The sequence below is a fragment of the Rhodnius prolixus genome, unplaced genomic scaffold (genome assembly GCF_049639745.1).
Source record: "Rhodnius prolixus isolate KJV_2025 unplaced genomic scaffold, Rpr scaffold_2, whole genome shotgun sequence".
In the NCBI taxonomy this organism is placed as follows: domain Eukaryota; kingdom Metazoa; phylum Arthropoda; class Insecta; order Hemiptera; family Reduviidae; genus Rhodnius; species Rhodnius prolixus.
In genome coordinates this window covers 39,467,949-39,485,353 of record NW_027411592.1, presented here as the reverse complement: position 1 = coordinate 39,485,353, position 17,405 = coordinate 39,467,949, and the positions used below count along the sequence as shown (strand labels likewise).

General features: G+C 33.1%; 1 protein-coding gene across 4 annotated transcripts in view; it reads right to left on the bottom strand.

Annotated features, from left to right (window-relative positions):
- LOC141449629 (uncharacterized) overlaps positions 1 to 17,405 on the bottom strand; it is a 26,497-nt gene extending 9,092 nt beyond the window's left edge. For all 4 annotated transcript variants that reach the window (XM_074119221.1, XM_074119219.1, XM_074119220.1 and 1 more), the window contains exons 1-10: positions 17,210 to 17,405; positions 16,206 to 16,437; positions 14,383 to 14,538; positions 11,383 to 11,517; positions 7,956 to 8,068; positions 7,581 to 7,817; positions 7,115 to 7,383; positions 4,245 to 6,936; positions 2,384 to 2,547; positions 1,711 to 1,788 (exon numbers count right to left, since the gene is read on the bottom strand). In XM_074119221.1, the coding sequence (XP_073975322.1) occupies positions 1,711 to 1,788; positions 2,384 to 2,547; positions 4,245 to 6,936; positions 7,115 to 7,383; positions 7,581 to 7,817; positions 7,956 to 8,068; positions 11,383 to 11,517; positions 14,383 to 14,538; positions 16,206 to 16,437; positions 17,210 to 17,278 (4,145 nt within the window). In that variant the 5' untranslated portion in view covers positions 17,279 to 17,405. The remainder of the gene's footprint in view (positions 1 to 1,710; positions 1,789 to 2,383; positions 2,548 to 4,244; positions 6,937 to 7,114; positions 7,384 to 7,580; positions 7,818 to 7,955; positions 8,069 to 11,382; positions 11,518 to 14,382; positions 14,539 to 16,205; positions 16,438 to 17,209) is intronic.

Sequence of the window (17,405 nt, the reverse complement as noted above, 5' to 3'; positions counted from 1 at the left end):
AAACAAAAAAAGAATTCTATTATAAATTGTTTTGCTTTTTCTGACTAATACAAATACACTAATAAATTATTTACACACACTAAGCAGTCTAACTCCTCACAATTTTTCGCTTCATTTACTAGTTTTTTTTCTTTTTTTTATTAAAAAAAAAAAGTTAAGCCTCAAGGATTTGAATTTACAAGAATCCTACAAGACCAAATATTTACATTTTTTAAACTAGGAGTGAGCCTGCTGTGGTGCCTGGCCCACCCGAATATCACAGGGGCTTCTTTTTAACTCTTGTATTTCAGTATGCACAACGCTTGTTTTTTTATTTAAAAAAAAAAATAATAATAAAACAAAAAACAAAAAAAAACAAAAGTTTATACAAAAATATCAAATACTTCTTAAAACTCATCAATTTTAAATTTTTCCTAAATTATATAAAATTCGCACACATGAATTCTACAATGGGCCAGGCCATGTTTAGATTGTGTGCTAACTACGAAACTAATGTCTACTTACAATTTACTCCCAAAATTATTCATGAGAATTACATATTTTTTTAAAAATTTTATATTAAATTCTTATATTTTAGTTTTATATATATATAAAATGTACAATATGATTTATTGTGAAAATTCTCCTCAGAATGGCACCATATTTTTTTAAGGCCATATATATATTTCCCAATTTTATAACTCCAAGCCCTTAATTTTTCTATCGATAATAACTAAAATCCATTTTCCCCTAATGAATTGTTCTAAATCCAATATTATTTAGTTAATATATATGGATATACATTACACCCTCTTACTTTATTCCATTATTTAATATTTATATTCTTATATATATTCTTGGAGAATGTTCACAATGTTATTTTTATTCTGGATGGAAATAAAATTCATTAAAGAATATTAAAGTAAGTAGATATTATAGTGTATATAGAGGGAAAAGCTAAATTTATACAAAAGTCATTATTATTAGTAATATATATATATACATACAAAAAAAAAAAAAAATCATTCCCTCTTATTTGTTTCATACAGTTTTTTGTTCTTTCTTACTGGAATTCTACCTTGTCTGTTATATGTTTTATATATAATATATATAAACATATGTGTTACTTTATTTATATATTGGCTTAGATTATATAATAAAAAATATACACCTGGTCTGATGTAACAGAGATAAGCCATTAAATTTAGAGCGATCCTCTTAAAATAAAGCTTAAAAAGAAGCAAATTTTCTTTTTAAAAATGTGAAACACTGTGTATCCTCAAATCAAATAATTATGAAGAGGATAGAAAAAAAAAAATCAAACATTTCTTTACAAAATATATCTTCTTATTATAGTTTGTACAGTTCCTTAAAAAAAAACCATTCATTTATAGAGGAGGTTTTCCTTTAGACACCACGAATTAAATGTAGTTCATTTACAATGTATTTTTTTCTTTTTCTTTTAATAAACAAATATATAACACTTATTATTAATAAAAAGTATATTGTTTTTCCCGTAAAAGAAAAGAAAAAAAAAACTTAAAAAAAAAATATTTGGGCAATGTTTGTTTAAAAAACAAGATCACTATTAAATATATTCGCTGTACAATACGTTTCCATTGTTAATGTGCTTTGAATTCAGTCTACATTTGTTAAATTTTTTCACTAAAATATAAACGTTAGGAGAACACTATAAATATAGTTTAAAAGTAAATTAGTTTCCCTTCTTACCTGAGCTTCGTCCTTCTAACTGCTTTTCTTATCTTCCTGTCTGTCGTCACTTCTGGTAAGCTAGCAGCACTTTGTGCACTGGGAATAAAATTAAAAAAAAAAAAAAAACGGAATTTAACATAACATCAAAATATTCATATCCTTCATCCACTTCAGAGGTATTAAATCTTTTTTGAATTCAGCTTTAATGAAAAGGATTATTGCAATTTAAAAACTGACTGAGTTGACTGTATAAATTAAGACATATTCTGCCTCAAAAAATCTGTGACAATTCCATACCCTTCAAGTATAATTTTTTTCATTTGATTCCTATAAAATCAGATTAAGGTTGTGAGTACGCACAAATAATTTCATAACTCCCTCTAAAAACTGGATCACGTTTACAAAACACACAAGTTTAAATAACTAGTGATTCGATTGGTCAAAGGAATTTTTGCCCTCCACGTTGATTTTTTTTTATTTAAGGGATTGAAATAGTAATAAATGTAGTTTTGTCTGAAAGATCTGCGAATCTATATCTACAGAAATAAATATAATGATGACTAAATAAATTATTTAAGGAAATATTTACATTCTTCAAGTCAAGCAAGGAGCAGTTCTTAGCCTGTTCACTTCACACCAAAGTAAATCATCTGTTTAGAAATAAATTAGGAAAACAAAATAATCAACTTACGAAAAGGAAGGCGTGGCTCCTCCAGAAAAATTAAAATTTGGTTTTATATTTGGATCAAACGTTGGAGGTGCTGCAGGAGTGGCGGCAGGTGTACTGGGAGGCACCGCACTTTGAGAACCGAAAGTAAAAGTCTCACCCATTGACGCTGCTCCACTAGGGGCAACCTAAATTAAAAAAAAAAAAAATCATGAATATTAAAATTTTATAATTAATAAATAAACGATGATAATTATGTTAATTTTTCAATTAATTGAAAAGTAAGGTTTTTAGGTTTTAGAAGAGGTTTGTCCCCTCCTAACCCTTCAGAATATATAATCTTGTCAAATATATGTATATGACCAGTGCTTATTAGTGATCTTGGATAATAATGACAAACTATACGTAGATGTAATTAAATTATTTTTATATATTTCAATATGAACCACCAAAAAGCACACTGTTCTCGCAGTTAACACAAAAATAATTGATCAAAACGACATTTAAAGTGTTTAGTACTGTAAATTATCAATCTATGAACTACTGAAGTTTGAATATTCATTACGATAATTGATCGCTTTTATCTCATTTGGGGTTGATAAATGTTTGACCTCACGCAAGCAGGCATATGTGTAGAAGTATCTAATAAGAAATAATTGTAATATAATTAGAAAACAAATTCTTTAAGCTCAGGTTGGTGGGCTACCAGGTTTTTAGTGCAAATTAGTTTTAGTGCGGTAGTTAAAAAATTAATGCAATTATTAATTTAGTTATACCTTTCTGAAAGTTTAAAGATTTGACATCTCAATATGCCGTATTCAAAACGTTGTACCATGCAGCAACTCATAATACTTTTATTCAATATTCAATTACTCTTGCTATTCCGATTTCAGTTTTAATAAAATTTAGCTACATACTTTTTTTTTTTTTGTAGCTTCGTTTGATGTTACTGGCATTAGAGTAATTTGCGAAGAGAATGCATTGTCCTCCAAGAGAATGAATATTTTCAGATCATTTGAGGCATACTTCGAGAGAGAAAGGTTTCGAAGGTAATATGAAAGGAAGATAGTAACTAACTAAGATATAGTATGTATGATCCAGACAGTTGCACTATGCTCGCGATGAACAAAAAGGAGGTGCAAGGCTTTTTCCGTTTTGTAGATTTCTGCACCATTTTGTCAGAATTTAGTTTAAAATATTTAAATAAGAAAACATTAGACAATACCAAATTTATTTCATATTTGGATGGAAAAGATTGGGCTGGTCTAATAAATTATTGTATTCACGCGTGAATGTACAGGTACTTTTTACAGGTACTAAAATGTTTAGCTAATAGAAGGAATGGATAAATTATTAGTTAAAAGTAAATTTACTCAGTCAGTAAACAGTCACCGCCATAATCGGACGTTCGCTAAGCGTATGAAACCGTTAGCAAGTGGTAAAATAAAAAAATAAATCATGAAAAAATAAAAGGATGTAGTATTCTCTTTATTTAAACTAACTTCTGAGCTATATATGCTAACTTTACTGTAACTCTCTGTTATTTTAAGATTACTTATTGACATCTTCAACTTAATTTTTACTCAACGATCCTTCTCCCCTACCTATTCGGTAATAGGATCGATCACCCAGTCCTCACATGATTCTAACCTAGTTCTGATTGATAAGAGGATCTACTGAACTATTTAGTCCCATCCAACTAATAAGCGTGAAATTTTAAAAAAAAGAGAGAGAGAAAATTTAAGATATTAGATACTACTTGATACGCGGTCGCAAAACAAAAGCTTCTTACAATCTATGATTACCTGCGCCAAGTTTTCTTTACAATTAGTAGCAATTCTGGATTAAAAAGTTATCAAAATCAGAAAGTAATCAATGAATTTACCTGAGAAGGGGCTGAGAAACAAAAGATTCCTTGAGACTGCTGAGGTTGCGGAGCACCAAATGCAAAAGAAGGGCCAGAAGCATTGTTGTTGGGTTGGGCAGCAGCATTAAATATTGGTGTTGCAGAACCAAATACATTTGGTGTAGGTTGTGTATTAGTTCCGAATACGTTAGTATTTTGTACCTGGGTACTACTAGGCGCATTAAAACAGAAACCGCCGCTAGGTTTATTATCTGATACATCATTTTCTTTAAACATAAATGGATTAATACTGTTTGTTTGAGTTGTGTTAGTATTGAAGGTAAATGGTTCATTCTTTAGCTCTGTGTTGTTCGGAATAGTCGATGTTGACGTACAAAAAGAAGCGGCTAGCTTTGGTTCATATGTTTCCGTTCCAAAAGCAGGTTTTGGATTCCATTCGCCTGTTTTCGCACTTCCAAAGATATTGCTGTTTTCATTTGTATTGGATGTGAAAAACAGTGATTTATTTTCAGTCTTTGAAGAACCAAAAATATTTGGTTTTTCTTCATTTTGAGGTTGTTGAAGATTGAAAATTGTTGGTTCATTTTCTCTTTTTTCTCCAAATATGTTATTAGTAACTCTTCCCTTTTTCACTTCTTTCTCCGCATTTGTCTTCTTTTCATTGTTAGAATTACCAAATGTAAAATTTGTAGAAAGTGGAGTTGCGTTAGCACCAAACTGTGATGTTTTATTATTTGTGGAGAAACCTCCAAAAATACCAATTTCTTTCTTTTCCGTTTCTGACGAAGCGAATATTGGTTTAGGGGCACTGTTCGATTGGAAGCTAAATGTTGAACTTGCTTTTTCGTTTTCACAGTTTGATGAGAGAGTTGAGGTTACTTTAACCGAATTATCTCTAACTTTTGCAGTAGAGGTGGTCACAGGCGAAACCGTTGCAGCTGTTGTAGGTGCAGAGGATGGATTGCCAAATTTAAATAAAGTATTTGATAGATGATTATCAGGTTTTGAAGACAGTGGCGTAATATTACTAAAAATTGGTGTTTTAGATGGAAATGAAAATGTAGATGAACTCTGCTTGTCAGTATTAGCATTGTTCGAGAAGTTAAAAGAAGAAGCTGTTGATTGGGTTTCAATGTCTGATGATATGGTTTTCTCTTGGACTAATTGTTGACTAAATGTGACCTTTTTTGGAGGATTTTCCTTAATAGTTTCTTGTACGCTTTTATCTTCCACTTTTTCAATTACTTTTTCACTTGTTGAAACACTACCTACAGTAAATTTAGACGCAGGAGTTTTAGATTCACTTTGTTCAGTTTCCTTTTTACTCGTTTCTTGAGGACAACCAAAAGAAAATGTAATCTTAGCATCGGATGCACTAGATGGCGCTGGTGATCCAAATTTAAAATCTTTTGTTGTGGAAGAATTAGATTCATTTCCAAATTTAAAACCACCGACTGCAGCATTTATTGTACTACTGCCCTTATTCTCGCTGTTGGAAGAGACGAATCCAAATGTGAAACCACCAGTAGTTGAATCAGTAGTACTGGAAGGTATACCAAACTGAAAACTAGGTTTGGTAGCAGAGGTCTCAGACGGTTTTGGTGTTGCCCCTGGCTTAGGAGTACTGCAAGATACGCAGATATCCGTCTCACTTTTGTTAGTTACTAAACAAGTACTACATTCCCATGATCCTTCTGACTTTTTGAATAAAGCACTGAGTGGGAGGGATGAAGAAGTAGAGGTAACATTAGTGTTGCTAGCAGTTGTTACATCAGACTTCGTCACTGAACAAGTAGGGCACTTGTTATCGCAAGCTTTATAACTTTGAGAACAAGTTTTACATTCAATGGGATCTGAAGAACCCACTTCCACTTTATTTTTTGACGATTCATTCACTTTATCATCTTGAAGTTTAGAAATTCCGCATTTTTTGCAATTATTATCGGAAGTATTGTTTTCTATTAAGCATTTATTACAGGTCCATCTATTGTCAGAAGACTGGAGCGAAGACATTGAATCCATTCTGCTCGTTTTGGTAGTATCAGTACGGTCAGAAAGGTTTCTCTTAGTATTATCTGAGACAAAACTAGGACTATCGCTTATCTTAGATTTATCTTTCCCGATTACTTCGGAATTACTTTTTTGAAAGAAGTCCATTACACTTCCAGATTGTGAATTTGAAGATTGCTTCATAGATACGGCGTTAACGGTGTCTCCTTGATTGCACTTCCTTTTTGACCTAGGATTAAAACTGCCGGTTTTTATATTACCAAACCTATTTTGCTCTTGCTTCAAGGAACTCTTCTCTTTATACAATTTACTATGATTCTGCAACTCATTTTCTTTTCTTAAGCTTTCAGCGTCTAAAGGATTACTGAATGTAATTTTAGGCTTGATACTAGAAATTCTGTGCCCATCGTTACTCTCAACTATAGGATCTGAAAATTTAAATGGACACGATGTCTCTCGGGATGAAGCTGATGATAAATTACTTGCGGAAGTTGATGGAATATTAATATTCGAAACGGGTAGGGATGTACTTGATGCAGTAACAATATTGCTTGCTGTCGGAAGACTAAATGTAGGTAGTGAAGTGATATTTAATTTTACATTCGGAAGATTCACTTCCTGTATCCTCTCATTTTCTAGTTCAGTATTTTTTCCTTTTATACTTGATACATACTTTTCTTTTTTATTGAGTTCTTCCTTCCTGTAAAGACAAAGAATTGATAAGATAGAAATTTCTTTTGAGTAATGTATTAAATACTTGCAATCAATCACAGCAACTGTATTATCGATTATTTCTTGGGATAAACCACAAATTGTGTATCACAATAAAATATAGATTTAAATATTTTCCGAATTTTTAAATTAGAAATTTTAATTACCTCAACGAATAAGAAGGCAAAAATTGTGAAGTAGATGTGTTTTCCGTACAGTTGGATAGTGATAGCGGCTGTTCATTACTGTTGACCAAAGAATGATCTGTTACATCTTTGTTCTCAGATGCATTTACTTTAGAAGAACTGTCGGATCTTTGTCTTCGTTTTAACCTCAGCAATGTTGGCATCTGGGGAATCACTAACTCCTCGAATGGCTGTATTGGCTTTCTTCTTCGCTGTAATTCATTCAAGGGCATTTTCTTCGCTTCGGTCACCTGTATTGATTCAAAATTAATAAATTCTAGCTATTAATTAAACAAATATGTACATAAGATTTGGCATTTCTGTTTGTGGGAAATCTATACTTCCAACAAAATTAAACTTAATTAATTTTAATTATCTAAGGTTATGAAAACTTGCTAAACATCTCTGTTTCAAACTTCATATATAATAACAATAAAAAATAACTTACAGGTGACGATATCTGCTCCAATGCCCTAAGTATCCTAAGAGCTGAGGTGCCAATAGTATCTCTCTCAGAACCCTGTCTAGATACTGGCTTGACATTAGTCACTCTAGGTTTCGAGGCAGAAGAGATTATAGACATATTTAAAGACTCCCGACTAGCTGATGCACCTCCGTACATAGTTCTACCTCTATAGAATGTAGATGAATCATCCAACTGACTACTCCGACTAGAGTTCAGGCTCTGTAAAATTTGTTAAGTTTTTGCAAATTTTCTACACTGTTCCTATTTATAATATAATAAAAATGATTTAGAATTTAATTACGATAAAATAATGCTAAAAGTTTGTTATTACATATAATATGTTTGAGTGCTTATTACCTTATTGTGAGGATTATGAAATACATAATGATCAAAAGATGGTCTGATACTGCCAGCAGATAAATTCAATTTTGAATATCTATCTTTTGATGTAGATAGTGTTCGCACAGCACCTAATAAATAAAGTTTGATAATGTAAATTAAAAAATAAAAATAAATAAATATTTATTATGAATAAAGACTTCTTTACGACTATAAAATTTAGATTTCATTCCACTTTGAGAAATAAGATAATTTTTTTGGAGAAAATGACTGGTAAACAGCAATTTCCCTAATCATTTGAAAAAAATAAATCCACAAAAAAAAAAATTACAATCAAATGTTCAGAAAACGTTTCAAGTATATATTAATATCTGCGCATTTATTGTTTCCAATTCCACCCATACGCTGGATCTGTCGGGAGTGATCTCACTTCCGGCGGCGACATTCCAATACTTTTTTTTGTAAATAGTTCTCCAGCGTGAAACGTATTCATCTTCGTAACGAATTTGTAATAAATGAAACGTAATCTTGGAATTACTGACACACACCGGAAAAACCAGAGAAGGCTACTCGCAAGTAATCATGCACAGAGACTAGTTGGATGTTGGCAGTGAAGTCGCTGCGTAGATGACTAATTCGGAGATAAGGTTTCGGAAGATTTTCCCACTTCCCCCAATGAATTTATTTATACACGCCATATATTGATAACATTGTTCAGGCTACTGGCAGCCTTCCTTCACTAGCCTGTCCACTTGCTCGTCAACAGTGGCTAGGAAACTAATGAAGCAGAATCTTCCTCCTTCTTAAGCCTTCCAAAGAGAAATCACGTCCTTTTTTTAAAAAATCAAATTATATGGTCTTTGCCGCTCTTATGTCTGTTTTTTTGCCAGGATAGAATACCACGGATTCATAGTAGGGGCGGATATTTCCCTTTAAGCGGTAATAATCCTTAAGGCTTTATTTAGTGTCTTTTCCAGTTAAGCCAGACGTTAAAGTCAATAGTTTTCCAATATTGGAACGCAGGTCTGTCTTGTAAGAAGGGAACAGTAGATCTTAGGTCTCTTCCCACGGAATCACATTCAACGTTTTTTAAGCGTCTTAAACTAAGTCACCCACTTTAACTTAAATTTTTAGTAAGTTTTGGAAGACTTTTCCCAATTTAATCTAATTTTTAGAAATACTCTAGTACAGGTTACTTAATTAGGTAGTTAACCCTTCAGGCAAGGCGCAGCTTGATTGCATGGTTTTTGATAGATGAACTAGAGAGTTAACAGTAGCCCCGACCAGGGAAGGGATTAGCTATGCGGTTAGCGAACTGGAGGTCACGGGTTCGAATCCAGCTGCTGACCCTTAGATTTTCTCTTCCTAGGGACTTCTTACTGTCCGGTGATGGACAGTGTTGTCTGTAACGAGAGAACAGTGTCCGGAGGCTGGTAGTGCACTGGAAAAAGCTCCGGGCGCTAATAACCTTAGATATTGTAGCGCCTTAAACCATTAGAAAAAAAAAAAAAAAAATAGCCCCGACTGATTTAGGTAAATAGACGAAGGCAGGCAAAATTATTACATAACTACCTCTAAAACAAGGGTGTCAAACTGATGGCCTGCGTGCCGCATGCGGCCCCTAAAATAATTTCTTTTGGCCCACGATGTACTGAAATAAAATGAAAATATAAAAAATGTTTATGAAGAAAATGGCGCTTATGGAAGATACATCATACCGTATACACCAATTCCTTGTTAACCCTTTAACTACTGAAGACGAGTATACACGTGGCCCAGGGGGCCTTTCCTGGGGAACCCCAGTGGGCATGTATAAACGCGGCGACTACTTCCGGCGACGTTTAGAAACGATATGTCTGCCACTCTCAGTCGAATTCCAGCATAATTCGGTTTTAAAAGACGAAGTAAGAATTCCCAAAATATATTCTTATTTAGGTGAGAAATATCAAAAATATTTTGATGTAGGAATTTTATGTTATTTTTGGAGTACGTCTTAGTGTTAGCAACTATTTCCGACCGTGAAATTAAATAAAACGGCATACAGATACAACTATCTGCCCTAATGAAGATTGTCTGTTCTCAGTCTCTGAATCCAGATATTAGAAAACTAGGAAATATTTGTAAATATGATGTGGCCCGCGTGAATCTTGCCTGTTGCACCAAATGGCCCGTCGTTTAATTGAGTTTGACACCCCTGCTCTAAAAGTTTATTTAAGTACTGGATAACACTAAAGAAATCTTGATGTAACGTTTCTAATATGATACAAAATCACTCTAACTCGGAATTCCCAACCAATTCAATAAACAAGCACTAGGTAGGGTGGTTCCAATTATCCTAATTCTGATTTCATGACGAATCAGCTAACTAGATCAAAAAAACTAGGTTATGTTTGGAAGTGTCTCTGGATACACATTATCACCGAACAAGACAAACTCAAGTTTAAAACATTTAATAAGATACTCCTTCAGCTAAGATGCAACAGTGAACGACGTGTTTGCTAGGAATTGGAGACAAATTTCAAACAAGCGTTTTTGTTTTAAAGAATTGAATTTTGATCAAATTCCTTGCGATCCAGATACCTCAACACAATGTATTCGTTAACTTGATTGTGAAGTAAATTAAGAGTCATTTAAGGGAAGGGATTAGCTATGAGCTTAGCATACTGGACTCCCACGCGGGGGTCCCGGGTTCGAATCCAGCAGCTGACCCTTAGGCTGGAAACATAGTGGAGCGGCGAGCAAAGCGGCGATGATAGCGAAGAGCGAAGCGGCAAAAACAAAAACTAGAAATAGATAGAGTTGCTCTATCTTCGCTTTGCTCGCCACTATGCGCGGTCCCATATGTTTACTTGTGTTTGATTTCGCCGCTTCGCTCTTCGCTATCATCGCCGCTTTGCTCGCCGCTCCACTATGTTTCCAGCCTTAGATTTTCTCTTCCTAGGAGCTTCTTACAGCTCACTGTCCGGCAGTGCACTGAAAAAAGCTCCGGGCGCCAATAACCTTAGATGTTGACGCGCCTTAAATTATAGTATGAAGTGTCAACTACTTATTTTATTTTAAACTTCTTTCTTTATATTTTTATTCACATATTGGATTTTTAGTAACAGTGGGTTTTAGTGCTTTGCTCTTCTCCTCACAGATGAAGTAATTGCTATAAACGTTTTTTAATTTTCTCATTTTACTACTAAGTGTACAATTTCAGTCTAATAAAAATTTAATAAATTCGTAAAATCGGTTAAGAAGAAATGCCATTTTTGGAACAAATGTGAGTCCTAACCATTTTTCACATAAATCCTAATTTTCAAGAACAGTTCATTGTAAGCTTTAAACAGCTGTAAGAATAATGTGAGCGTTCGCAGAAGAGAAGCTTTATAATATACAGTAAAATTTATACAAAATTAAGTGAGCATGAAAATTAACAGAATTTTTTTAAAAAAATACTTACCAGGTGAAAGAACTTTATGGGTTTCAGCTGTCAGCTTAGGTAAGACTGCATTCGAGGAAACCCTCTTGTCTTGTGGCACTAGAGAGGAGCAACCACTTGTTGATTCATTACTGTCACTTCCATCATCAACTGCAACTTTTTAAAGAAGAAAAAGATAAGGTTTTACTTAAAGAAAATTTAATCAAGAACATTTGCAAAATAAACGAAAACATTTCCTATAATTTCACTATACTTGGTAATGACTTTGAACGTGTTATGTTCAGATAACAGTGAAAAAACGAACAAAAGCAAATCCCCCAGCATTGGGATTACAGAAAATTAAGATAGTCATTATCTTTAGTTCTCTAGCATTTAGTAATCACTCAGATAGCATAGTTGATATACCCAAGGAATGAAACCAACAACCAGATGTGTCTAGATCGAAATTCCCGTTAGGAACTACCTAACAGTCTTAAACCTACATATAACATTATGTCAGATTGTTGTTAAACAAAGTCATGTATCTCTTGTTGCCCAAAACATTAACTGTAAAATGAATATACATCCCTATCGAGAGGTATCATACAATAAACAATTTTATAAAACAGCAAACAAGAGACGATTGTGTATAGTTGATTGATGCATGTTTCAAAGACATGAAAGAGTAGAAATGTGGTAATATAAATGCAATAATAAAGTCTTACACATAAATTATAAATATGCCAGACCGAAAATCTATACACCCTGAAAAGAATCAATATTAGCGACATTTCTTAAGACAACTTGTTATCTGTAAAGTGCTGGTTAGCAGATCCAAAAAGGGATAGATTTTTATCTTGTATTTCAAGAGCTTCCTTTGGACATCTAAATGGAAATTTTTAAAGATATGTTGGTTTAAGAATACAATAATCTTTTTGGGAAAATTTGAAATCCTTTTTGAAATAGGAATGGAAGAAACCAGACAGCTACATTAAATTCGGGAAAATTCGGAGCTATTCTACGAACAGCTCAAGCTGTTTTTTCTTAAGAAGAAGTCTGTTTGTTGGAACCAATTGAAGATAGATTTGGAACTAAACTGTTTACCAAGTTCAGCCTGACGCTTTTATTCTTTGGAACATAGTGTAGATACAGGACTGTAAGCGCTGCAGTAAGCCCACCTCGCTAATGAATGATAATAAATTTGAGACTTCTCGGATCTAAAATAATAATCAAACTGAACGTAGATCGCTCAAATTTAAGCAAAAGTGTAGACCTCTACACCAGTTTTCCGCAACGTTTCGTAGTAGAATAAGACACGTTGTAAAAGTTTCAATATAAATTAAGATGCAGAAACAAAAAAAATATTACCACGTGCGGAATTAGCAGAATAAAAAATGGCTTTCTATTTGTCTATCTGACAGACTTCATATTTGCGAATGGAGAAAAATCACTTAACTCTTCTTAATCTGAAAATGGGGCTCGTAAAAACGAAGTTCGTTGAGTGGACCTGGATTCTTGATCTTTTGTCTTTGCAAGCCGTGGTGAAATTAACTGACTAAAAACAGTCAGAATTCTTAAAATACAGTTTAGTGAGGTTCCCAACGCTGAAATGTAATTTCAGTGATAATAGTGCTATTTTAATAGGATAAACAGATTTTCTGATGCACACATAAAATAATGCGAAACTGAGGACTATAAAAATGTAAAATGTGCTTCGTTTAGGATTAGGCTACTAAGTTTTAGAAGAAGTTTAAAAAGCCATTCTATTTAATGATGGACGAATCAAGAGGAAATTTCTGCAGCTTTAAAATAATTATTAACAATTGATAAACTTTTACCATCACCCTAAGAATCTTAACTCTTCGACAAGAATTAACAACATGAACTTGGGTTAAAATATAAGTTAAAAAGACTTAAGTAATAAGTAACGAAAGTATGTTACAGTTATTAAAAATGGTACATTGTCGATTAAATATTTACATAAATGGCATTGATTTGAAAAAAAAGGTTCTATAATAAACTTAAAAAACTTGGTGTGTTGATGGAATATAAAAATTCAATTATGGTATCTAGTTTTGCAGGTGGCCAAAGTTGGCGAAGCACTTTTAAAAACACTTAAGTATTTTATAAAATACTTGAGACAGGGGTTTTTAAGGCTGAGATCATTCATATTTTCCGCAGGGATGGCCTAGACTAAAAAAAAAATCATATTTTGAGTAGAATCACATTCTAATAATTAAAAAGACGCTGTTTAGTGCATTTCAACTCCTTTCATTGGCCCGAAGCCTGTCCTGGGGCTCACCAAGGGCTCGGTTCTCAGAGATTGGATCTGGAGGGAGCACGAAAAGAACTGAGTGATGTATCCTGGGGTTAAACACAGCAAGACAATTATGCCTTGACTGTGTAAGCAAAGAGACCCTGTGTTTGGGTAGAAATCGGATTACTCTGATTACAGGCCTATTCACGGGGCACGGTAGGTTCAGGAAGCATCTGCACAAGGTAGGGCTAATTAGCTCGGAACCATTGTGCAGATTGTGTCGCAATCGAGCGGTTGTGCTATGAAACCTTTCGAACCTTGAGACCAAAGGAGATAGTAGCGCAAAAAAAGAACTAGTAGGGAAAGTCCTCAACCTCTTTAGTGGCGAAGGATTCGTGTACTAGATCCAAAAAATGGGGCTGGCACAATAAGTCTCTTGTGGCTGCGGAGCCTTGGGGGTGTAGGTCCCGTCCCTTTTCTAATCTAATGTAGTATACCCGACCTCGCCAAGTAAGAAGGCAAACGAGATGATATTTCAATACGAAATTAAAATACATTTGGAGTTAAGCTGACAGTTAGCGATACTGTGCAAATGGTGCTTTAGGAGAAGGCTCAACCACTGTAAAAACACGTGGCAACAGAAGTAGTAGCGATTATGTTAAATTAGATTATTATCCACATCACTGTGGATTATTAAAACATTCTTTGAAAATTAGATGTGTTTTCTACCATCAGTTTCATTACCACTAAAGAACTCACTAATTACTTGAATAAAAAAAAAATACCTGCGTTGACTTTGATTACTGGTGATGAAGTCTGCGTGGTTGCTGGAGTAGACGAAACGAAATTACTTCGCCGAATCTGCAGACCGCTGGGTCCAGCAACAGCTCCATCATGATGATCGATTCTGCTAATAGGACTTAACTCTTCTGAATTACCTTCTGTGAATGCGTCATTTTAATTGTATATTAATTTTTAAGTCTTTACTAAGTTACAGTTTAACATGATTTATACCGTAATTAACACTTTGTAACTTATGTGTCCTAGAGATCTAATTCTTAAAAAATTGAATCAACTTTACTCTTGACTTCCTCAATTCTTTCTTGCAAGAAAAAGCAAATTAAAATAACTAATTTTATTTAAAACTTTCGAATCCAGGAATAGTCAAATTATTGACAAAGAAAAAAAGGTGTATCTCTAATTAATTAGTGGGCTAAAATAAAATAAGAGATATTGTTTTACAAACAACCAACACTGATTTCATCTGTTTTACAAAATTAGTTGGCTTTCAGGGTTAATGGAGAGTTTTTTCAAATTAATAATTTCAGCCCACCCTAACTGGCTCTACTAGCTGGTGACAATTATGTAAGTACAAATCAAATTTGCTACAAAAAACTGAAAGAACAATCTCTGAAAATGAATAGAAACCTAATTAAAAACATCTCTTCAAAGAAGTACACTTGATACTTGATATTTGAATGAAAATGTATTGATTCATGTAGCTTTTAAATCTTAAATTAATGCTAAAACTGACTTCTTCCAACAAACATTGTTTATGGATAAAAGTTATTTCTTAAACTGAATTCTATGCAATTCAATTAACAGATCACTTTCTATAAATTACTTAGTTTAAGATAAATTAGTTGAGTAAACTTAAATAGGAAATAAATAGTAATACTATTCATTTCTTCGGGATATTACTGCATAATGTGAAAGGCGTAATAAAATAACCTTTAGGATATAGTTTTCATCTAAACATACTTTACAATTTCAGAACAATGCTTAATAGATCTAAGAAAGTCATAATTTTTGAAAAATTGCATTATTTATACGAACTAAGGTAAAATAAAATTACAAACGTGTCTGTTTCAAAAGCCAACATGAGCATTAATGAATACTAATTAAACAGAAAATATATTACCTAGCGTTTCAGGTTCATTTGATTTTACACCCCTTAAAATAATGGAGTCACAAAGAACTAATAGTTTCAAAACAAAGTTGTAAAAGTGTTCGCAGGCCTACGTTTACGACATTCACTCTCATTTATGAAACAATAAATATAAAAAGTAATCAGGTCTTAACAATAAAAATCATAATATAGTGAAGGGTTTAGTAGTTAGTGCCGTAGAACAAAAACAGCATGTTCCAGTTTCACAATGGTGTAACCCTAAATTTTCTCTTTTAAGAAGCTTCTGCAGCTCACTCAAATGTAATAAGACAGCAAACGCTGTAATTAGCTAGAGAACACAGTCCGGAGCCGGCAGGGCACTATGGCTAACCGGGCATCAATAAACAGATGTTGACGCGACGTAGGTAACAAAAAAGAAAGTTAAGTTCTACGCCACGTACTTCAGTAGATGGTAAGAAATGTACATTACTTCTGTTGGGCTTACAATGCAACAACTACATTGGCAAATTGGCAGGGTAATCAATTTATTATTCAAAATAGAAATGGTCAAAGAATAAAGATAGCTACACCGTTCATCCGATTTTAAGATCAATAAGAAACAACACAACTTCATATCTTCCTTTAAATCACAGCACTTGCATAACAGCATGCAAAACAAAAAAAAAAAACACGAACCTTATTAAGTAAAATAAAACTTACGTAAATCAGTTAGGCGTTTCACATGATTTTGTTGGGTATAGTCATTAAGCGAAGTGTGAAGGCGAATTCTCTTCACAGGAGGTTGTTGCTTTTCTTCTTCCTCCTCATCTTCTTCATCTTCATGATCTTGCCTAAAGTTAACTTGTGGGGTAGGTGTCAACCAACGACTAATCCATGATGGACCGGGCAGTATTTCCGTAACTCTAGAAGTTATTCTTTTGACAAATGATGACTGTAAACAATAACGAAGCACATAAGTTGGTTTTATAAAAAATTAAAAAATACAAAATAAGTTTTGAGTCGCTAGCTAATTCATAGAAATAACCTATCAAAAATAGGTCAATGCTAAAATCATTAAATCGTTTTGAATTAAATGTGAATCTTCTTCAAATTATACAGTTTTTAGTCCCAGAAAAGTAAGTTATGTAATTTTGAACTGGATATTAGATAAAATTTAATTAAATGGCCTCCCAAAAAATTGGAAAAAGTAAGCATCTAAAATACTGCATGAACTTCTTAACATACAACAGGTCTAACAACAAAAGAATTTATTGTTAATTTCATCATAAAATAATTTCCTAAAGCTGCAAACAGGTGGAATTCATTGAGAAGACTTCTTCTTGGTCAAAATACAAAGAATTATAAATAAATACAGAAAGACTTTCAAGTGGCCAACTGTAATATTGTCACATTAACAATTAAATACATTCTGTTCTAATACAAAAATGAATAAATAACATTTATGTTAAATGTTAATGACAAGTCTAACATGGAGGAAGCTAGGTTAGAAATTCTAAAGCATGGTTGTCTATTACTGCACCCCCAGAACTAATCTGCACTCTTGTTTTTTTAAAGTTTGCTGCTACAAAATTTTGTCATTCCTATTTAGCTATAAAATAAAACTGGTATCACTTAAAAGTTTTTTTCTCTGTTAGAGGTCGTTATATCTGCAGACGAATCTTACACAATGTTTGGCGCCGAGAAGACAAAGATTAATAACTTACATTTGAGGCATCATAAGGTTTATAACCAAGCGATCTCTTCGATTTGCCGGTATTATTTCCTTTGGCCATTTCGTCACAAATATTACATACAATTTAAAACACTTTATCACCTCATGATGAATTTACCAAAGAGCTTACCAACTTTCACTTAGTAAATGGGAAATGGCGGCACTACGCATTCTTAACATTTAAAGCA